Genomic DNA, 24,396 nt, shown 5'->3' on the forward strand with positions numbered 1-24,396 from the left:
ATTTATGTCTTTTTGACTAGTTAGTCTGTTCCCCTCAGAAGAGGTGATGTGAGTGATGAGCGATTTTTCTTTTTTCCTTTTTAAATAAGATGCCAACATTTTTCTGGCTTTTTTGTATCCACTATATGATTAAGATTTAGAGCGAAGTATGGAATTAGCAGCTTTTTTCAGTACATAATGTATTGAATTGAATACATTTATTCATAAGGTGTTTTGCAATAGTGAGGTCTGGGATAGCATCGTATGATCTTTCAAGATCTTTAATGGAGGCTAAAAGTGTATTATGAGTGTATTCAGATGTTTTTTAGTAGCCAATAATTTAATAATAAAACCACGTAGGGTGGCTTTGAAGGCATCCCAGTTATTGTGGAAGGAAGTATGTTACTTGTTATGTTACTTGCCATTTATATAGCGCTTTATATGGTAGGTTGAATGCCCTCAGGAACCGTAGTTCAAGTTAGTAGAGAGAGATAGTGTTGTATTGCTTCCGAGCGATAGTTGTGGTGCTGAGGATATCGTTTGGATGTTTGCAGTCTGGTGGGTGGACACCAAGACTGGGTTCTGGCTGTGTCAGGCCTGAGGAACGCCTATGTGAACAGCTAGCCGGAATGTGCTCAGTTAGCTGCGTTTTATTAGGATGATGAGGTGTTCATGGGATCATATTCGTATCTGAACAGCTAGGCTGAATTATCAGGGGTATATCTGTATTCTAGTTGAATGATGGTGTGTAGTATAGAGTAAGCGTAGTGGTGTGGTACAGTGGTTATCTGTAAAAGCGCCTTAGACCGTAGATCTTCGAACTGGCACGTGGACAGGGCGGTGGGGCATACATAGCGACATAAGGATATATAGCGACAGGGTGGATACAGGTATATATGGGGGCACAGATATACATGGGGATCCAGATATATAGTGACAGGGGTCAATACAGGTATGTAAGGGGTTATAGATACATATGGGGGTACAGATATATAGCATATAAAGGGGGATACAAATATATGGTGACAACATGGGAACAGGTGCACAGTGATACAACGTGTGGTACATCCACTCTGTCCGCTTCCGTCCACTCTTTTTCAGTTCCGTCCACTCTTTTTCAGTTCCGTCCACTCTTTTTCAGTTCCGTCCACTCTTTTTCAGTTCCATCTATTTCACCCTTTTCCATCTATTCCACCCAGTACCATATACTCTATCCAGTTCCATTAGTGTTATCCGATTCCGTCCAGTCCCATCAATTCGGTCATTCAGTCTAATACCACCCATTTCCTGTTACGCTCACCTGGCTCCCACAGGGGCGACGGTCGGACTGGATAGCTGCGGCCTCCACCAACGTGAATTGTAGTGCAGAGATGACTGACTGGACTGGCCTGCTCAATTTCGTCTGCTTGACCCGTAGGAATATTCTCCTGAAAGCGGAGAAAAGGAATTAGCCACCCGTGGATTGAGCGAGCACATCCCCACCGTTTTCCCACTGATCACCTCCGATATTCCCTTTTGCCAGTCTCACCTTATGGTTTTGAATGATGAGCACTCCATCCTGCGTGGAGTGCAGGGGCGCGTAGATAACCAGTTACTTCACTGGTCCGAAGGAATTGGGTGAGTTCCAGACGAATATTGACTCTGAGGTAAGTGGCGAGGAGCCATAAGTATTTGGTTCTTAAGATTTCAAAATGTCTGTTATTCACTCTTGTCCGATTCCTTTTTGTCTTGCAGCTTAATTCGAGAGGAGGTTGTCCTGTAGCAGCTGATTGCGTTTAGATAAGAGTCTGTGTTACTCAACACTGTCTGGTAGAAAATGCCAGTGCTTAACCTGTTGTTCTCTCTCCTTACAGGTGCAGCGTACGACGATGTGGCGAGTAGAAGAATAATATCTCCGGCGGTAACTCGGTAAGTCTATAGTGATAATAGAAATTGTCTTTGTTGGTTTTCTCGGCTCACCTTATTGTCTTTCTTCGTCCCCTTAGGTGCCGGGAGTTCGGCGATGAATGATGGAGCAACGCCGGGTCGAGGAGGTGCTGTGAATACTGGTAAGTATAGCGCAGCGCTGAAGCTGGCGGTGCAACGCACATAAAATAAAGTCTTTTTCCTTGTTCAGATGCGCGAAGGATCCAGGATCAGATGAAGAATGAAGGTAATGTTCTTGCTCTAACCTTTTCTTCTTATTTCCCTTCTTTCTAGGAGCTACGGATTCGAGGCGGGCGTGGCAGAAGACTGGATGCTGGACTGACAGGCACGGTGAGCGTTACGCTGCAGGATGCAGAATAACGCGAAGCGTGTGCTGCTCATCGGGCGTGGTTTAAATAGCCTCCAAAGTAGTCCCAGGTAAGAAGTTCCCCAAGACCACACCCGAGTAAAAAAATAGTCCCTGAAACAAAGTAGTTCCTTCCAGGCCTCACGTTGGCTTGGATTCTTTGCAATATGGTCTGCATGAGGTAAGTTTCTTCATATGAGCCTGGCGCTATGGCGCCAGGACTGATCCCATATATGAGCCTGGCGCCTATGGCGCCAGGACTGAACCCAGATAGCCCCTAGCCGGGGTGGCTGGGTTTTCAATAGGTGTCTGGATGCCTGCTCCCTGGACTGATGGACTTGGTCTGGATGTCCGGGGGTAGGCATCATGACATTTCCATCCATATCGTCCAGTTCCATTTGATTCATCCAATTCGATCTCCTCCGTCACTCCATCCACTTCATTTCATCCGCTCCATCCATTGCATCTACTTCATCTACTTTCTCTGTTTCGTCCGCTTCCTTCATTTCATCCATTCCTTCATTATATCTGCTCCATCCGCTCATCCATTCCTTCATTCTATCCACTCTATCCGTTCCATCCGCTCCATCTGTTCAATCCGCTCCATCTGTTCAATCTGCTCCGTCCGTTCCAACCTCTGTCCGTTCCAACCTCTGTCCGTTCCAACCTCTCTGTCCGTTCCAACCGCTTTGTCCGTTCCAACCGCTTTGTCCGTTCCAACCGCTCTGTCCGTTCCAACCGCTCTGTCGGTTCCAACCGCTCTGTCCGTTCCAACCGCTCTGTCCGTTCCAACCGCTCTGTCCGTTCCAACCGCTCTGTCCGTTCCAACCGCTCTGTCCGTTCCAACCGCTCTGTCCGTTCCAACCGCTCTGTCCGTTTCTTCCGCTCTGTCCGTTTCTTCCGCTCTGTCCGTTTCTTCCGCTCTGTCCGTTTCTTCCTCTCTGTCCGTTTCTTCCTCTCTGTCCGTTTCTTCCTCTCTGTCCGTTTCTTCCGCTCTGTCCGTTTCTTCCGCTCTGTCCGTTTCTTCCGCTCTGTCCGTTCCATCCATTTTATCCGCTCTATCCGTTTCATCCGCTCTATCTGTTTCATCCGCTCTATCCGCTCCATCTAACTCCGTCCACACCAAATATTCCTTCCACACCATCCAATTTTATCTACTCATCGGGTTCTATCTGCTCCATCCACTCCATTTACTCTTTTATTCCTTCCATTCCATCAACTGCGTCATTCCGTCCGTTCCATCAACTCCATCTCATCCATTCCATCCTATCCTGGGGGTAGGATTGGAGGTTTTGAACACCAGGAATAATAGTCTAATTGGGTGTTTCGTCATTGGGTTGCTGGGGGATTCAGACATATCTTTAGGGTGGTCATTGGTGTTATGGGAAGAGCCATGTTTTTAGTCATTTGCAAAATGACAAGTTGTCTTCGGTGAGTCAGATGTGAGGTGGAAGCGAGTTCCATAGAATGGGGACCAAGGCTGAGAACCAAGATTCTCCGATCCTGATTGAGTTGGTGGTTGGGATCACTAAAAATAGGGCAGATCTTGATGTTAGGATCCGCGGTGGGAGGTAAGGTTTTAGCTTGTCTTGCAGGTATATAGGGCGGTCTTGTGCACTGCACGGTGAGTGATGCATAGGGTCTTGAAAGTGGCCCTTCTTCCAACTGGGAGTCAATGGAGCATTCTCAGAGCTGGAGAGTTTTCTTGGGCCCAGTGCTAGTAGCATTTTGGCGGCAGCCTTTTTCTCTCTTTGCAATTTAATAAGGTGTTCTGCCAGGACACCGACGTAAAGGGAGTTGGCATAGTCCAGTCTTGACATTACAATAGACTTAACAGTGGCAAGTCCATTAGGAAAGGAGAGGTAGGGAAAAATGCATCTGAGAATTTCGAGATGGTAATGACAAGACTTAGAAACACTGTTGATTTGACGAGAGAGGGGTAGGTCACTGTCCAGCGTGCATCCAAGGTTCTTTACTGTGGGAGAGGGGGTGGGTGGTTGGCCCATGGATGGGGGCCAAGGTAGAGGGCAGTGGAGAAGCTCAGTGTTGTCACACACCATGAGTTTGGTTTTAGTGGGGTTTAGGAGGAGGTGGTTTGTAGTCATCCAACGGTTGATGTCAAGGAGGCAGGCTGCGAGGTTGGGCTGGGAGTTGGGGTCTGAGTTGAGGAGTTTCAGGATGATTTGTGTATCATCGGCGTAGTTGTAGCACATAATGATTCCAGGGAGGGAGGACATATAGAGGTTGAATAGGAGGGCTGATAGGCATGCTCCTTGTGGTACTCCAGTATTGACTGGGAGAATGGCCGAGGCAAAAGTGGATAATGGGGTTATTGGTTTCCTGTTGTTGAGGAAGGAGGCAATCCACTTGAGAGCGGTTCCACGGATTCGTAGGGAGTGGAGGCGGTCAAGTAGGATTGAGTGGTTAATTGTGTCGAACGCGGCAGAGAGGTCTAGAAGGATTAGTGCACCGCATCCTGCAGAGTCAGGGGTCAAAGTGGTTTTGGTTCTGTGTCGTGGTCTGAAGCCTCATTGGGCGGTGTCCAGGAGGTTGTTCGATTCGACAACGGCATCTAGTTGGGAGTATGCGGTTCGATCGATGAGTTTTGCATGCAATCGGTTGTTTGAGATGGGGCGTTAGTTTTTGGGGTCGAGGGATGTTTTTTTAAGAAGGGGTTTGACATGTGCAATTTTGAAGGCATCGGGGAAGATTCCGGAGTTGATGGAGTCGTTTAGGATGGTTCTTGTGTACTCTCCTGCGCAGGCGGATGAGAATATTTCTTTGAGGACTGAGGCAGGGCAGGGGTCAAGGGGGGAGCCAGAGGGTTTTCGAGCAGAGAGAAGGTCGAGAAATTCATCTCTAGAGATTGGTTTGAAGGAGTCGAAAGTGGGTGGCGTTGTTGCGGTGGCGGAGGGGGGTGGTTGGTAGGGCAGACTGATTTTGTGGCGGTGAGAGGAGGGCTAGTTTGTTGTTAAGAGAAGTCGTTCTGTCGAGAGCGGTGGTGTAGAAGTGGAGCGAGTCGCAGAGTGATTGAGATGGCGGTAGATTGAGCAGAGGTACAGGTTGGTTTGACAAACTCAGAAATTTTGTTCCTTGCTGGGGTTTCCACAGTTAAAAATTCGATTGTTGTAGTGGGCTTTTTTGGCTTTCCGGATTTCGCCTTTATAGTAGCGATGGTGCAAGGCGAAAGTGGATCTACTCAAATTGGTTGTTCTTTTCTGCCATTTGCGTTCCAGGGCTTTTTTGTGTTTCGCAATCTTCAGCTCAAGAGTAAACCATTTGGGGAAAAAGGACCAAGGCGTGAGGAGGAGCGGCATGAGGGGGTTAGCGGGATTAGGGAGTTATTGAGCCATGAGTCGAAGGAGTCGGTTAAGGGTTCATCCCCAGGGGGTGGTTGTGGGGGGTCTGTGAAGCAGGGCTTTGGCTAGGTCCGGGAGGATCTTTAGTTTCTTCCAGCATTTGCAGTGGACGGGGGCGGTTGGTTCAAGGTTGGGCGCTGAGGCAGGAGAGCGGATGGAGAAAGGGACAATGAAGTGATCAGACAAGATGAGAGGTGGGGGGGCAAGATGTATCTGGTCGTGGGAGCTGAAGATGGCATCAAGGGAGTGTCCTTTAGAATGAGTTGGGCCGTTCGTGTAGAGGGAGAGGTTAAGTGCATCGAGGCAGTCGACCAGTGAGTGGGTCATGGGGTTGGTGGCTGTGTCTAGCCAGATATTGAAGTCTCCTAGAAGAGTCAGGGAGGGGTGCTTTACTTGGATGGTGGCTATACAGTCGCAGAGGTTGGTTGTTAAATGTCTGTCATAACCGGGCGGTCTGTAGATGATTAGGAAGCTATGGGAGAACGTCGGGGGCAGTGAGAGTTTAAGGAGGAGGGATTCGCAAGAAGAAATGCATGTCTGGGAGGCGACGAGTGAGTCGGAGAAGTGAGATTTGAAAAAGACTGCCACTCCGCCTCCTCTAGAGGGTCTGTTGAGTGGAATGAGGGAGAACTCGGGGCCGAAGGCTTCATGAGCAACAGGGGCAAAGTCGTCGGAAAACCAGGTTTCTGTAATAAAGACTAGGTCAGGATTGTCAGAGGAGAGAAGGTCATAGATGCTATGTCTGTTTTTTGCTACAGAGCGGGCATTAAAAAGGATGCATCTGACTTCGGAGTGGGGGGGTTATCATGGAGGTTGTGTGGGTGGGGGAGTTGCGGGGGAGGGTGGCAGGTGTCGGTCAGGGGTGGGAAGGAAATGGAGGGGGTGGGTGGCAGCGAGTTCTGGTTGGTGAGTGTTGCAGACTGTCGAAGGTTGGGAAGAGTAGGTGGGCGGAGTAGGGTGTGAGCTGGGGGGACAGAGTTGGGCAGGCGGGTGCGGGAGGGCAGTTGGTCAGGGCGGGGAGGGATTAGGGACTGGGGATTCATGTGTGAATCTCATGGGGCTGGGGATGTCAGGTATGCTGGCCGAGAAGTCGAGGGAGAGGGGTTGGAAGCGGGGTGACGGAAGGGGGAGGGTGGTAATGGTGGGGGGTGAGAAATTGTGGGAATGGGTCATGGAAGGAGGGGTGAGGAGTAGAAAGCGATAGAAGGGGACCAGGCTCGTTTTCTCTTTTTCAGGGTTTACAGTGCAGTCTGCGTGTGAGAAAGGGTGCGGGAGGGGTCGGATGGTGATGGAAATGAGGCCACTGTTCTTGCCAGTGTGAAACGTGCAGTTTTTAGGCAGGGGAAGTGATATGGCGGGAGGGGAATGTTAGCGGGTGTTGACGGGAGGGTAAGGCAGGGGGTGGGTTGAGGAGGGGGTTGGTCTGCGCAGGCGGGTGGGTGGTTCAGTGATGGGGTGGGAGGGTGCAGACTTTGGTGTAAAGGGGGTGAGAGGGGGGAGGTATGTTTGCAGAGGAGGGGGGAAGGGATGGAAGAAACAGTGGCTTTCAGATGTTTGGAGCGCCATCAGGCTTGGGAGTTGGATAAGGGGTGGGGTGCCACGGAGAGGTTTATTGCCGAGTTATCGATGGCGGATGGAGGGTTGGTTGGGAGTGGTGGGTTTGTATGAGATGGGAGGGGTGGGAAGGGTTTATGGGGAGGGAGGCGAGATGCACACCAGAGTGAAGCTCTCACCCTCGATCTAGACGGATTGGGTGGGGTCATGGCGTGGAGCAAAGGGTCTGAGTTGAGAGTTCCACTGGGTAGAATTTTTGTTCAACCTCGATGTCCCTTGGCAGCAATCTCTAGATGTAGAGTTCAACACAGTAAGCTTCAGCGTAATCTCAAAGTCGCTTGACCACAGTCTCAAGATGCAGGGTTTAACACAGAAGACTTTAGTGCAAACTCGATGTCGCTTGGTCACACTATCTAGGAGTGACACAGGCTTAAAATGCAGAAATCTACACAGTACGCTTTTAGTGCTACCTCAGTCGCTTGACCTTAGTCTCTAGCCGAATATCTAGATGTAGAGTAAAACATGGTGAAGCTTTAGGGTACACTCAATAGCGCTTGACCATAATATCTAGATGCAGAGTTCAACACAGTGAGGTTTTTTTGAGGATGCTCAATGTTGCTTTGCCACACTGTCGAGAGGCTGAGATCTACACAGTAAGCTTTTAGGGCACACTCAGTAGTGTTTGGCCATAATATCTGGGTACAGAATTCAGCACAGTGAAACTTTGTGGCACACTCAATATTGCTTGACCATAATATCTAGATGTAGAATTCAGCACAGTGAAGCTTTTAGGGCACCCTCAATGCTATTTGGGCACACTATTTAGAGGCGGAGGATTACACAGGAAACTTTTAGGGCACGCTCAATGCTGCTTGACCATAATACCTAGATGCAGAGTTCAAGACAGTGAAACTTTTGGGGCACACTCAATGCTGCTTGACCACAATGCCTAGATGCAGAATTCAACACAGTGAAACTTTTGGCCACACTCAAAGCTATTTGGGCACACTATCTAGTGGCGGAGGATTACCCAGGAAACTTTTGGGGCAGTCTCAATTCTGCTTGACCATAATACCTAGATGCAGAATTCAACACAGTGAAACTTTTGGGGCACACTCAAAGCTGTTTGGGCACACTATCTAGAGGCGGCGGATTACACAGTGAATCTTTTAGGGCACACTCAATGCTGCTTGACCACAATATTTAGATGTAGAATTCAACACAGTGAAACATTTAATTATGAGTGGCAGGGCTTTCTGGAGTGAAGTGATTGCTTCAGTCCACACCTGTGCCACACTTACGTTGGTGGTTGGTGCTGGTTGACGGCAGGCTACTGGCTTCTTGCTTCTCCTGCGGACACCTGCCGACACTCTCTGGAGCTGCCTCAATGAGGAGCCACCCTTTGTCTCAGGCCCTTTGTTGCAGGGCTGCACGGGCAGAGGGCTGCCTGGGAGGGTTAGTTAAGTCCGCACAGGAGACCATTCAGGAGAGGTGGGGGTGGCTGGGGAGGCGGGAACAAGGAAATCAGGGCTCGGGAATGAGAGGGATGCACACGGGCCTGGGTGGGCACATATAAATGCAAAGAATTAACCAAAGAGGCCGAGAGGGTCTTCTGCAGTGAAGCGCTCACCTGCTTAGCATGATGGAAAGTGCGAGCAGGGAGCATGGAGGGTCGTTAGACCCACGAAGCAGGGGAAGTCACCAGACCAGTCAGGGGAGGTGGGAGGGCTAGGGAGGTGGGAACAAGGAAGTCGGGTTGGGAAGGAGAGGGGTGCACATGGGCCTGGGGGGCACAGAAAAATGAAAAGAATTAACCAAAAAGGCCCAGAGGGTCTTCTGAGTAAAGCGCTCACCTGCTCAGCACAATGGAAAGTACGAGCAGGGAGCGAGGAGGGTCGTTAGACCCACGAAGCAGGAGAAGTCACCGGACCAATCGGGGAGGTGGGAGGGCTAGGGATTATGGAGAAATACATCCTCAATAAAAGTTTGTTTTTTCAATTAAGGAGTTATCCTTAAGGGGGAAAGAGTTAACTGTCCAGTGTGGGGAGAGTTTGGATATAGGTATGCATTCTAAAATAGTAGAGACGGGCGCATGATCGGAAATGGTAATTGAGCCGATCTCAGAATTAATAATGGCAGAAGTTAACAAAGCGTTAACAAAGTTGTCATATAGTCAAGAAAAAGAATGATGAGGAGGAGAGTAGAACGTTAACTCTTTTACGTCTGGGTGGCAAAAACGCCAAGAGTCAATCAAATTAAGGTTATGTAACATATTGAGAAAATGATTTCAGGATTTGGAGTTGACAAAATTTGAGGTAGATTTACGATCGAAGGTGAAATCAATAACCTGGTTAATATCTCCACATAAAATAAGTCTATCTTGATTCTTCTGTACAAGTTTTGCCTTAAAGTTGGCAGAACAGGGGTTTAGGGGTGGTGGGACCTTATACATTTATTATAGTTACTGTTAGTTTGCTAATAGTAGCTTCAATAATGATCCAACGGCCTTCGGAATCCTTATCTTCACTGATTAGTGTGAAGGTGAGGTGTTATTAATCAAAATGGAAACTCTGCCATTTTTTGTCTAAGGTATTCAAGAAAAATGTATGAGTAATCCATGAAGCTTTGATTTTGAAGTTTTCACTGTCTGAGTCCAGATGAGTCTTGAGGGAAAGTGATATTTGCCTTCAGTTTTGTGAGTTCGGTAATAACTTCATTACGTTTAATGGGATGATTTAACCCCTTAACATTCCAAGCAACACGCTTAATAGACATTAGTAATCATAGATATGTTTATGAAGTGAACAGATGTGTAGTACAAATGAATGCAATAGAATATACAGGCAATATATATGGCATTAAAACACGTAATTAACAAGTGGAATAATAGTTTTTATATATTAAAGAACCACTAGGATATATGGGGGAGGACACAGGAGAGGAACCATAGCAAAAGGGAAGAAGACAGATAGGAGTATGCAAGGAATATACTAAGGTGGTATGAAAGGAAAAGTAGTACCAATGAAAAGATTCCAGTTAGAACAATAATAGAAAAAAGGAGTATCATGTACAAGTACATGGTACATGGGGTACAAGGGCACAGACGAGTGAGGCAAACGTGAAGAAGAGCTAGTGGACAGGAGATGATGACCAATATTATAGAAAAAAGGAGCAAATTAGGCAATAATTAGAATAACCATGCTACAATATTAGATTATTAAGGTTATGAGAACAATATGCATTTCACAAATTGTTGATATGAGTAAATGTGGTCAAAGAGTAACAGGGGTAGTAGTATGATCAGGTTTGTAAGATAGAAAGAGCAGGATCTGAGGTTTTAATAGGTGATCTTGATTTGTCTCTGGGGCACAAAGGGCTAGAAGAAGAATCTTGAGGGATTGATGAAACGGATTTGCTACGCTTAGAGATCAACTTGGCATGTTGATTCTTTGACCTTTTAAATGGAGGTAATTGAGAATGGGGGTCTGACTTAGTGGAGCAGGATGTTGACTCTAAGGAAGTAGTATCCATTTGAATAGATTGAAGAGAATGGAGCCGATTGTAGAGATCGCTGGCTTCCGTGAATTTTTAAGTCGGTTCATCCGGTATGGTGATCATTTTCTCTGGTGCAAGCGTTCCATATCTGATGCCGAGTGTCTTTGTGAGAGGTCTCATATCTAGAAATGTCTTCCTTTTGGTTTGGGTAATTTTGAAGAAGTCTGGAGAGATGCAGATCCTATGTCCTTGATAGGGAATAGAATTATTTCTGGCAGCTTGTAAAGTTTGGCGCCCCTTGCTGATGTCTCAGAAAGCAAGCAATGAACGTTCTGGGAGTAGATTTGTTGACCGAGAACCGAGGCCTTATTCGATATGCCCGTTGCAGTTCCAATGAAGGCAAGAAAGTGATTCCTAAAGCAGAGGGGATCCATTTGGTAAAAAAATGTATAGGGTCATCTATGTGCTCAGGATTCCCCTAAAAGCATAGGTTATCACTTCGATTTATGTCCTCTAATTCTCTAGTGTCAAGTTCTAGTTGAAGAATGTTTCGCTGAATGTTTTCAAGGCCTTAATCTCCATCTTCAACAAAAGCAATTCTTTCCCAAGCTTCATCCAGCCTACCTGAAAACATTTTTATTTCGTGTTTGAAGCCTTTAATTTCATCTTGAGTCTAGTGTGGAGATGGAAGAGTGAATACTGCTGAGCTCTTCTAGACTCTTTTCCAAATACAAGTTAAATGAAGATACTGGTGTGTTATCAGCCATATTTCTGATGAAAAGCAGATAAAATGTCCCAGAAATAAGATTGTTAATTCAATAGGGGGCACGTGATATATTTTTGGGACACTGTGTGTCAGTATGAGTAGGCCACACAGTCCGCGTAGAAGCCGGTGTGTAATGTGATTCGTCACGCCGTGGAACAGGAAGCCAAACAGCCGTTTGAGGAATAATAAATGCACCCTGGTGAGCGCCAGAGAGGGTGCTCAATGAAGAACAATGTTATGGGCATACAGAAGGCAACCAGAGCCCTTTCCATGAGAGCGCACCTCCGTGACAATGGGAGAAACTGTAAACTGCGGTGCGCTAATTATTCAGGAAGATTTACCTACGCAGCGGGAGATAGTCGACATAAGAAGTACTCACCGGCAGTATGTGCGCGACGTTGCCATCCCCACAGGAGCACAATAGGACGCTACGGAACACTTTTCCTTTCCCTCTCCGGTCTGCCTCACCATGGAAAAAGAGATGAATTTGGCAGAACCTGAATGTTGGTAAGCGTATTCTGTGTAAATATCGGTTCAGAAACAGAGCCAATATGAAGACCCCTTGTTATACAGTATACCCCAATGTTTTGGATGTATTGGCATTATGAAGAAGTGCCCATATTTGACAAAATATCTCACTGTTCCGGGTATCCTCTCGCTAATGCCATCATCTTAGGTGCTGCTTGGCCACGCCCCAAAGGAATTTTTTAATTAAGGTCTTATTGGTAATTGTGATTCCCACATATGGTATAACCACTGTCTCCACCCCTATCTGATTTATCTGCTTCCTACCCTCAAGACTGGAGATCTGGCTCTGTTCTGGCATTTTGGCAGATTTTGGAGCGTTAATCTTCAACCCGGAAAAGATCCCAAACCTCTGGATAAGAGCTAAGAGTTTGGGGACAGACGAATGTCGTCGACAAACAGAAAGCTTGAATTCCACCTCCCCCTCCTAATGCCTTTAATTCAAGGGTGCTGTTGAATTGCGATGGGCAGAGGTTCCATGGTTAATGCGTACAATAGCGGGCATCCCTGCCTCGTACTCCTGGACGGAGAGAAAGCTACCATGAGATATCCGTTGACAAGCAGTCGGGCAGACGGGGTGCTATATAATGCCCTGACCCCTTTACAAAAATCTAACCCTTGACTCGTTTTCCCCAGAAGCACAGCCATATACCTCCATTCCACCCTATCGAACGCTTTTTCGGAATACAGTCAGAGCAGGCTGGTATCCAGGTCGCATACCTGTGCAAAATGCCTCAGGTCGATGGTTTTTCGAATATTATCCAAACCCTACCTATCTGGATGGACCAAGTAGGGGCGGAAACCCTACAACCTCTTCCCGAGCATTTTCGCAAGAATCTTAACATCTGTATAGGGCAAGGTCAGTAATAGGAGCACTGCTTGGGGTTCTTGCCTCGACAATGATTGCCCCCATCATTGAGCTCGGAAGAGCCTCCCCCTCCAGTACTGCATTAAACACCCGCACCTAATAGGGAGCCAGTGTGGACCAAAATAGTTTATAGATCTTAACAGAAAACCTGTCCTACCCGGGAGTGGTTCCCACTTTCATAGATTTGATCGTCCTAATCACTTCCTCTTCAGTGATCAGTTCATCCAGTGAAAAGCCCTGGTCTCTTGAAAGCCTTGGGATTGCCAGGTGGACCAGGAATTCGGAAATGTGCTGTCTGTCCCCATCATATTCTGATGTATATAACCCCTCATATTACTGCTTAACCTGAGCCCCAATAACTTCTGTATCATAGTGAGATATCTCCTCATCCGTCTTAATACCATCCACCATCCTGCTCTTCTGAGTCGTCCTCAATTTCCATTCTAAGATCTTGTGTGCCCAATCACTCTTCTCATAGGGTTTTTGCTTCAGGAAGAGTAATTTATTTTCCGTATCAATTTTATTCTAGCGGCTTCCCGACCTGTTCTGGACTCCGAACACCCAGGGTGATACCCCCCTGACTGCACAGCTGTTATCTTGCCTCTCAGGTCCTGCTCCTCCCTCACCCTAGCGCGTTACTTGTTAGACCCCATCCTTATCAGCTCCCCCCTGATCATAGCCTTGAAGGCCTCCCAGAGTGTGGCTGGGCCCACCTCCCCTTAATCATTAAATGCCAAGTTCTCCTTAATTTTGGCGAGCAGGGTCCCGGCAGATGCTTTATCATGTAGTAGTCAGTCATTATATTTCTACTATACCTTGTGTGGCCCTCCCCAACCATGTCCCACCTCCACCCTCACCAAGTCACGATCCAACCAAGGTCAACCCGTGAGTTAGAAACATACTTTTGCATGCTACGATCTGCTAGAATATAGTCGATCCTTGGAATCATGAACCCAAGAATAGAACGTAAAAGGAGCATTGCCCACAGACGGTGGCCTCTGCAAATCTACAACCCCCTACTCTTGGTTTATACCCTGGAACTGTTCTGAGTCTCCGTTCCCGTGTTGGGTGAGCCCTGATGTTCCCATTCTCTTCCTTCGGTCGGGCCCAGGACCATGTTAAAGTCCCCACCCACGATTAAGGGGCATTGCACAAAGGAGATCAGTCTGTTCTTCTCCCTTTCTCAGAATGTGACTTGTCCTTCATTCGGGCAGTATACCTTGCCCAGGGTCAGCACGATCCCCTGAACTGTACCCCTCAAAAACAGGAACCTGCCCTACATGTGCTTGAACTGCTTCTCCATCCGGAAAGCCAACCCACTAGACAGGATAACCGCCATCCCTCGTTTCTTTGCTGTGTATGAGTTGTGATGAACACCCTCTATCCTTGAAGATCTTATAGGGGGCACCCTCCCTCTTACCCAGTGTGTCTTCTGCAGGACTAACATGTCTAGATTAGAACGGCAGTACTCGTGAAGCAACAAAGACCTCTTTGTCAGGGAATTAATACCTCTTGCGTTTAAGGAACCAATCGCCCACACTGTCAGTAGATTAGCCATCAATGGGGATAGACCCCACCCATCAATGGGGATAGAGCCCACCTTATGTAATTCCACTGTTATCCGGCACTGAGGACCCATCCATACCAGCCCCATGTATGCAAGCAATTCTTCTTCTTCTTTTAAAACCTGACACAGTGGCAAATGAGTGTAGGTCATACAGACCCCTATCGCTCATATATATAGATGCTAAAATATAACCCAAAATCTTTGCGACTTGGCTTTCTGCACTGATGCCATATATGATTCATACAGACCAGTCAGGCTTTATACCCGTCCGATTGACGGCATATAATATATGCAGATTTTATAATCTACTTGCGAGGGTTCCTCAGGACTGCCAGGCAGTTGTAGTGACTTTGGACATGCATTAAGCTTTCGATATTGCTTCCTGGCCTTTCCTGTTTCAGGTTCTGGTTAACTATGGGTTTGGCCCCAATTTCGCCCAGGTTTGTACTAATGGTATGCTATACCTGATTATTGCATTGGAGGGCTGTATGAGGCAGGTATGCCCTCTGTCACCGTTATTGTTTGCACTGGTGATAAAGCCACTCGGTGACCTAATCGAGACTGGGTCAGTGGCACAGGTCTACCACTGGGAGGGAGGCCCGAAGCGATTATAATACTACTACTTAAGCTGGATAAAGTGGCGGACAAATGTGGGTCATGTAGACCCTTATCTCTTTCTCTCTCATATATATATATATATATATATATATATATATATATATATATATATATATATATATATATATATATAAAAAAAAGCTGAACACTGTCAGATGACGGCGGCACTCCTCCCGTAGTTCCAAAAATCACTTCAGACAACCCAAAGGATCTCCGTCAATGTCCTTTTTTAGGCATATGGTGGACCGAATACAGCAGAGAAAAGACAACAACGCGTTTCACCCTTACGGGCTTCGTCAGATTGTAAGAAGTGAAAAGGGCTTCTGGGTCTTGACCTTGCCATGGTGAGTGTCTTTTTCATTTCTAAACACTTGTAATGGTTACATAGCGACACTTGGCAGTTCATTTGGTCACCATGTTGGATGTGGATACTGCTGAGCAGGAAACCCAGAGACTGCTACTCTGTTTTATGGGCATTCAATTACGGAATGCTTCATTTATCATTCAATATTGATTTGAAACAAGGCAATAATTCCTATATGTGAGAAAGTGTTGTGTGCCTTAAAATTGGTAAAAATTGAAATACCATCCGATAATTCATACTGCACATTTTTCATGATATTACAATCATCAATCAATGTTTGGCCAAGATCTTCTTGATTTCCTTAGCTCCATTATTATAGGTAGTAATAAATCAGATACTGTCACGTTGATTATTTGGAAGCTTGAGCTTTTGCTTTTCCTTAGTTTTACCGAAGATCTCTTCTCTAGTTTGTTTGGTACATTGGTTGTATGCTTTATTTATAGTGGACTTTTTGTAGCCTCTGGCGACGAATGTTGCCTCTGTTGTTATAGCAGTCTGGTGAAATATTGACGGCTCGCTACAGTTGCATTTCATCTGCAAAAATTCCCCGTACGGTATACTGTTTTTCAAACATTCAGGGTGGGCACTGCCTGCTTGTAGCACTGCATTGTTGCTGGTCGGTTTGCGGTAGACTTCTGTCGTACTGGTTTCATTAACAACTTTTACTTTGATGTCCAGAAACACCACATCTGTACGATGATGCTGAGTAAATTTAAGGCTTGTGTTTCGTCTATTTAGGATATTAAAGAAGTCCATCCACTCTGTTTCAGTGCCTTCACATAGAATGAAAAGATAGTCAATATATCTGCGCCACAGGACTACTTTGCTTGTGTAAACTTGTAAGTTCTCATCAGAGAACACATTTTCTTCCCAGCATCCCATATAGAGATTTGCGTACGTCGGGGCTACTGCTGTGCCCATAGCCGTCCCGCACAGTTGATTATAGTGTTGGCCATCAAACATAAAAGAATTATGAACAAGGCAAAAAGACAGCATGTCCAATGGCATCAGGGAATGATCTCTGAAGCTCATCGGTGTGTATATATATATATATATATAATATATATATATATATATTTTTTTTTTTTTTTTTTCTCGGGGCCTGCAGTAGCAGCCCTGTAGTTAGGGTTAAATTGCTCAACCCATAGGAAGAGCACTTTTCGGGCGGCTTATACCTTTGCCCCCCTGGACGAATCCTTACTAAACTTGGCAAAAAAGTATATGGTCCCGTCAGAATTTTTCAGGGAAGTTTGGTGAGGTTTCGTCAAGGGGGGACAAAGTTGTAGGGGGTCCGACATTTTCTGTTTTTTCCATACACTCAATGGAAAACAAATGTTGGTCACATCTACAGCCCACACCGCTGGATGGATTTTCACCAGATATGTGGCGTCAAAAGCGGTTTGGTCCCCATTGTAAATTTGGTGTAAATCGGTCCAGTCGTTTTTTTTTTTTTTTTTAAAACGCCCCAAAAGTGGAAAAAAAGAATTGGGGATATCTGGGTTCGGTCCACGGACGAACATCTGATTGGCCTAGAGGGCGACGTGATGTCCGGCAGACATCGGACGCGCCGACTGATTGGATGGTGAAAAGCGTGAAGTGCGTCCGATTTTTGGAAACACCCCCCGCCATGTTGGATTCTTGGTCAGCCACCGGTGTCCGTGCACATCGCGGGGAAAAACGTATTAAACAACACAACATTGCACTTGTCAAACTTATCAAACAATCTCTTGGGAGCTGAGGGATGATGAGGATGGGATGGGCTATTGCCATAAAAAGCCAAAAAACAGGTGTTTTTCATCCCGAAGTGTGCGAACAGTCCGGAAGTTCGGGCACAGTCCTGTGATGTTCGCCAACACTGCAGATGTTCGGGGACATCTATGCCTATTTCTGCATTACATGGTTGGTGAAAAGCAGTTTTTGGCAGGCTTATAACTTTGGATCCAGTCAATGAAACTGCATACAATTTTTGAATTTTACTCTAGACCTCATTATGAATGGTTTCAGGAAGTGTGGAGCTGTTTTTACAAGAGGGAACAGAATTAGAGGGGGGGGTTCCCAAAATATTTAAAGGCTTATAAATGTGGTGCCATTTGACAAATTACACAAATGTTTGCAAAAATATTTTGGATCTAGATATAAATGTTATTGTAAAGTTTGGGATTTTGTCAAGAGGCGGCTAAATTAGAGAGAGCCTCAACATTTTTAGATGGCTTATAACTTTGTTGCTGTTTGACGAATGTGGACAAATGTTTTCAGAAAGATTATAGACCCAACCTTGATTGTTTGTGTAAAGTCTGAATGGATTTTGTCAAGTGAGGCTTAAGTTATATGACTATTGTATGTCCATACATTTTGACACTTTTGAAAAAATAAAACATGGGCGGAATTCCAGGAAACTAGTGTAAGGAGTGTTGGCAAGGCACTTAAAGCATGGTTTTGGAAATGTGCCTGTGTTTTATTTTTTGCCAAGCGTCATGATGTAGGTACAAAAAATTGTGAAATACCTTTGGTGACTGAGGTAGCCTGTGGCCATGGGCAGTGGCCAGATTGTCTAGGTCGTGGCTTAAGGTCATGACCCGGACAATCTGGCTACTGGCTATGACCACGAGGGACGACAAATGGGGTTAAAGTGGCCATGTCCACCTGGGACCGGCTATGTGGTAATGTTATTCGAAAGTAGGATAGGTTTGAAAAATGTGCTTGTTGTAATATGGTCATAGGGTTTTTTTTTTTTTGCCTTCTGCAGGCTTCAATGGAAAGGGAAGAGGGGCCCTGTACGGAGCCCTGCCTTCCCTTTCTATGGTGGCCATCTTGGAAAAGGATTTTCCTTACTACAGCGTCCCGGTGTAGGAAGAAAAATCCTTTTTTTTTTTTTAGCACCTCAGGTTCCCACTTTGGGAACCCGGGGTGCTAATGGCCTTCATCCCCCATTGCAGGGGCTGGAACGGGGGATAACGGTCCGGAGCCCTCGTTATCCATCCTCGCTTTGCTTGTGCCGATAACTTGGGCTCCCGGGCCGTTATCCCCCGTCCCAGTGCCTGGAACGGGTGATGAATGCCACAATATTCCAATTAGCACAAAACAAAATGCTAATGGAAATGTTGGAAAATCGTATTGAGTCTATATACTGAGAAATGTAGATGGAGTCTATAAGAATTTTCTTTAGTTCTATTTTATATCTGTGAAAAGGGGTTCCTAAAGGAACCTTTCTTTTGATGTATATTTTTTTGCAGCAGAGGCTAGAGCCGTAAGGTGTGAGGGACAATGAGGGAAGAGACACCAAGCACTAATATGGGGGGGGCATGTGGACAGGGGAAGATGTTGCACGTGTGTTAGTTCTAAGGTAGGGGGCAGTGTTTCTCATGCTCCTTGATTACAGCTTCAAAATCACTTCGAAATTGCTTCCCCATGCAGAGTGCTGTGTTGTAGTATATACAGAGAACTGTTGTCTTCGAAAGATGTGGATCAGCAGCCTCTTTTATTGCTTGCAAGGTAGCTGGTGGGAGTTTGTGTCCCACAAAAGTAGGCTGTGTGATTACAGTATTGGTTCAGGAAGATGAGGTGGAGGAAGGCAGCCTACTACTTGCTTACAAAGGAACAACCTTTCTGAGAGCATTGCGGTGGTTGGATTTGGTGTGGCGGCATATGGAGGTGGCCCCGTAGGAGTACTGTCCAGGTAGTCCGCGACGGAGTACAACGTTGCACTCGGGACATTTCACTTTGGTAGGTTTAGCCTTTGGTACATTCCCAAAAGTGGTAAAGAACTGCCACACCTATGATGCTCTCTGGGTGCTAGAGGTAGGCCCTTCCTCTACCTCATCTTCTTGATCCTCTTTATTGTCTTTGGAAGTAATGCACTTTTTTGTTGTGTAAGTCCTCCAGCTGGTGATGGTGGTGGTGGCTCTTGGGAGGAGGGATGGCAATAGCAGATGCCATTTTTAAGATAAATAGCAGTTTCCAAGTATGTACTGTGTACTATATTGTTAATGGATAATGAGTAAGAATAGGTGTAAGAGCTGTGCAAGGGGTACATTTTGAGGTTAAAAGTTGATGAGTAGAAAATGCAGTTCCGATCGCGTAGTGTGGATGCGTTCGCAGACACGTCATCATGCGCTTGCGAGCACATGGTGACATGGCACTGTCCGTCCGGAAGGTCTGCAATGAAGTCAGACGTTCGCGGACGTCGATGGATGCAAAAACAGTGGAAAAGTTGTAAAAATTGTATAGAAGTATTAAAAATTATGCTAGAAGGTGGGAAATGGCAAAGTCATCAATGACATTTGTGATGTCATCTTTGATGTCCTGGTTGTTAGTCTTAGCAGTGCACGGTGGTCCCACGAGTTATGGTTGCTTAGCTTACCATAACTGGCGAATATCTGAGGTTTTTGAGCTGTACTTGTAAGCATAACGTTCCTTTAACAAAGTTTTTTAGTTGAATTTCATAGGTTTTTATTAGTGCAACTTAACCATAGCGTCCCTTTAACAAAGAATTTTCAATTAAAATATATGGGTCATTTGTGGATATGTGTGTGTTGTCTGTTCGAAATGTTCAGCATACTACCCAACATGCTACAAACCTGAAATATTTGGCATGTGGCTAGGTTCCTTTGTGTAGACAATGTAAAAAGTATAAAATACACCTTTTTGTGATTTATTTATTAAGAGGTCTGCGATGCTTACCCCTGCCATATGGCTCTTGGCTCCGTAGTAGTTCTACATTTATTGTTCCTAAAGTTCAGCAGTTCATTTTTCCTAAACTTTCCACACTATAGGTATTCCAGCTGACATTAGCGGCACTCACCTTTGAAGTCATGCAGGTGACACAATATGGTGCTTTTGTAGTAATGCGGGTGACAGGAAATTGTGCATGTCTCTTCACTAGTGTCTGCAATGAATGTGTCTGTCAGATCATGGCAAATCTCTCATGACAATTACAAACTTCATTTCCCACAGAAGTTGATTAATTTATGCCATCTCAACAGTACGAAGTTTACATGTGTCAGTCATACAAGTACAGGTATGGCACTTCAAGCTTACACACTTCAGCCGTACACATACAGCACTTATGTTGAGGTCACTGCTGCCTCGGCTGTAGATAGGGACACCAATAATGTTGCTGTGCAATCTCAACGCTCCAACTCAAAATAGCTGGAACCGATTTACGGGATTCATGCTTTTCGCACCGTCTGCTTAATGTGGCTTGTTCCAGAGTTGGAAACAAAGACAATTTGTTCACACTAGCTCCTACAGGAAAGACATGTGGGTAGGATAGGTTCCATGGTGTAGACATTGTAAAAAGTATAAAATATAAATATACCTTGGTCTAATTAATTTTAAAAAAAATGTATTGGGAATTGCCATGCGAAGCAGGAGTTCAACTGCAAGTCGCTAATAAATATTGATGGCAAGATTTATGCCATGTCCTTTCTATCAGACTGATGGCTCATATGATACATCTGATCAATCCGGCTTTATACCGGGTCGGTCCACAGCATTTAATCTACACAGATTTTAGAATGTGTTCGCGCAGGTGCCACTCAAATCACAAGCAGTGGCAGTCTCCTTAGAGATTCAGAAATCATTTGAAACGGTCTTGTAGCCATTTTTGTTCCAGGTCCTGGCTAATTATGGATTCAGACCTAATTTGATCTTGTGGGTCAAGTTATTATATACGCAACCGTTCGCCAGGGTGCATGCAAATGGGACGCTATCCCCAATATTGCAGCTGGGAGGTGGAACTAGACAAGGTAACACCTGTCACCCTTACTGTTTGCTCTAATAATCGAGCCGTTAGCGAATATGATTTGCCTAAAATTCTGTGGAGCAGGAATAAATCTGTGTAGGAAATCTGAAATTGTGTCATTATATGCCTATGACATCCTTCTCTTTGTACACGACCCAGAGGTTAACCTGGCAAATACTCTAGCCTCCACCTCAACAATAAGTCTGAGATATTTCCTCTGACTGACGCTATGCAGACATGTTGGGACTCTCTTGGGTCTCACATAGCTTCCGGCATCTAGGGATCCGTATTGCCAGCTCGTCTTCACTGACGTTTGATTTAAATTATAAGTCCAATTTATCTCAATTGAAAGCCAAACTTCAGTGATGGGGGCAGATACCGCTGTTACTTGCTGGGAGATTGTTGCTCATAATAATGGTCATATTGCCCAAACTTGTATATTTATTCCAAAATATTCCACTGTGGGCCAGACACGTTTTTTCACCGATCTCAACGTGCTCCTCTTTTCTTTGGGCTGGCGGACAGGTTTGTATACGGTGGGGACACCTATCCCGCTCTTATGAAATGGGTGAACTCACTGCCCCAGATTTTGAGCTGTATTATTTAATTGCACAAATAATTATGCAACACTTTGGGTTGCTGAGCAGCAGAACTCACTGAATGTTAAACTTGAACAACTACAGGTGGGTTCCTCACCCTCATTGCTGTTATGTGCAGGCAATACAGATCGATACTCACACCTACTGGACCCGGTGCGTGTGACCCGGGAGGCCTGGAGTAAGCTAAATAAGAGATTGAATACTCCTGCCCCACATGATAAACGTCTTCCCCATGGGGCATGTCGGCAGTGGCACCCGCCACAAACCAAGATTTGTAGACGGTCTGGAGCAGGTCCTGTATTCTTACAATTGGGGATTTCTATGTGAACTAGCGGTTCATCACTTGGGATGACATCAACGTACGTATCAGGGGCACCTCACTGCAAATGCTGACTTATTTCCTGTTTAGGGAAGTTATCTCTGCATGGTGGCCGGGATGTCTGGCTGAGCCGTCTCCCCATGTACATTTGCCATATATCCTGTTGGAGGCGACTAGCAGGAAGAGTCTATCCACACTTTATAAACTGGCACAGTCTGCAGATGCTGGGAGGGGGCCTAATATCAGGGAGAAGTGGGGAGGCAATCTGGGGATTGAATTCACAGATTTACTTTGGAAGAATATATGAAAAAAGGGCTCTCTTAATCCATAATATTTCCTTGAACACTTAAAAGTACTGAATTGGCTGTACTACACTCTCGCTAGACTTAATGTTTCGGTTTGATATGACCAAGGAGTGTCCTAAATGCTGCAGCCTGCATGCTACTTTGACACATAATAATCATTTTTTATTTTTTTAGCATTTGTATAGCGCTACGAACCCTGCGGCATCTGAGCGCTGCTTATTATTACCCATGGTGTGTGGTGCTCATTTATCCACCTCAGAAGGATGAAAGGCTGAGTTTGGCCCTGCCGGGATTCGAACCTGCACCAGCAGGCTCTGCACAGATGCCAATGCGAGCACTCTACTCGCTGTGCTATCGGACCAGTTTATGCTATGGGACTGCCTCATGCTGGGTGCCTACTGGTCCGAAGTTTGAAATGCACTAGAGGATATGCTGAAACAACAGCTTCACCTTACAGCACGAGAATGTTTGTTGGGTTACACAGGTTAAATGTACATAGTGCAGCAGAGATTTCTTAATTTGGGTCTTTTACTAGTTCAAAGGGCCCTCCAGTTGGCAACCTGGCTGATTAATATGATATGGGCTAATAATTATGAAGAACTGTATTTTTCGATGGTCCCTAGAGGCTCCGGACCCAAGGATATCTGGCAGGACTTTCACGTTTACTTGGCAAAGAGGGGAGAGCCCAGAACTTTACATTAGAGCTCTCTGTATACGCCTATTGATTGATATATTAGGCTCCATGATGTTAACTGTATCTCATGAGGTATGACACTGCTGCTGTTTAAATTTTGCTGTTTGCTCACCAACTGCTTAATAAATAAAACTTTTTTTTTAAAAAAAAGATAAAGTGCCCATGTTGCCAGGCCACAGCTACTGAATAATCCGCCCTTAGACTAAAACCTGCTCGTTAGAGGTATTGGGGAAAAGTAGAGATGGAAAGGTATGAGTTCACACACCAAGCATAGAGGTCTGCTCTCACAGAATGCTGCAGGATTCTAACAAAGCACTGCAGACTCAACTTTTTACTTTATTTTTTATTTCCCCTCTTGCTGTCATCTGGACTTATTAAATTTAATTGAGCAACTGGCATTTGCTTCCTTTTTGTATTGTATTGTTTAATGTATAATACTAAATTTTGGTATGTTGTGAACCATAGAAGAGTGGGTGTAATATGTGTTAAATTCCAATACATGTGGGACTAAAATAGTTTGACATGATTTATCATTAGTTGTATTTTGTTATTTGTATTGCTTTTGCAGATCACTAACTTGGAAGAGCAACTAGAACAGTTCAGAGAGGAGCTGGAAAATAAAATTGAAGATGTACAGCAACTGCATATGCAATTGGAAATCCAGAGAAAGGAGTCCACTACTTGTTTGCAAGAACTTGAACAGGAAAATAAATTATTGAAGGTAATTATATAACTGGTCAACCATCCAGTGCCACTGTTCGTGGTCAGTTGATGGATGTTAAAATAGCTCATTTTCTATTATGCACGAGAATCTCTCATATTTCTCTTGTAAAAAAATAATGTATTCATGAATATTTATTTCCTTGAAACTTTTCACTGACAGTGTTATTTAAATAAGCTTTCTTAACACTATTCTACAAATCCAAGGCTTTTTATATGTGGCTTTCAAATATGAATATTGTCTCACACTAGCAACATTTAGAAGGATATTTGAATTTGTTCTTTAAAAATAAACATCAAAATAATATTCAGTGTTTTGTTGTGACAATCAAATATTAATCCTACAGAGCCATCCAAGGTGCCTTCTCCTTGGCCCCCTGAGTCTAGGCAGCACTAAATATGCAGAGACATTCATGCTCTTTGCAATTTACATGTACGCTAAAGCAAGACCATTGCCTGGAGCAACTGTAACTTTTTGTTTGGCGAAAGAAATAACCTCAACCCCACATCCATTAACATACCTAGGTGAATTGTTAAATTCTCCATTCACTTAGGAATTATTAATAAATCCCCACCCTACCCCCACCTGTCCGGATTGTTTTTATAGTTTTTGTTTTTTGCTTTAAACATTTAAATAAGATTTCTCCAT

General features: G+C 45.0%; 1 protein-coding gene across 4 annotated transcripts in view; it reads left to right on the forward strand.

Annotated features, from left to right (window-relative positions):
• AKAP9 (A-kinase anchoring protein 9) overlaps positions 1–24,396 on the forward strand; it is a 2,953,299-nt gene that overhangs the window by 1,840,586 nt on the left and 1,088,317 nt on the right. For all 4 annotated transcript variants that reach the window (XM_069648423.1, XM_069648424.1, XM_069648425.1 and 1 more), the window contains one exon: positions 23,596–23,748. In XM_069648423.1, the coding sequence (XP_069504524.1) occupies positions 23,596–23,748 (153 nt within the window). The remainder of the gene's footprint in view (positions 1–23,595; positions 23,749–24,396) is intronic.

This window comes from Ambystoma mexicanum, chromosome 2q, assembly GCF_040938575.1.
Source record: "Ambystoma mexicanum isolate Mex_15411 chromosome 2q, UKY_AmexF1_1, whole genome shotgun sequence".
NCBI lineage: Eukaryota > Metazoa > Chordata > Amphibia > Caudata > Ambystomatidae > Ambystoma > Ambystoma mexicanum.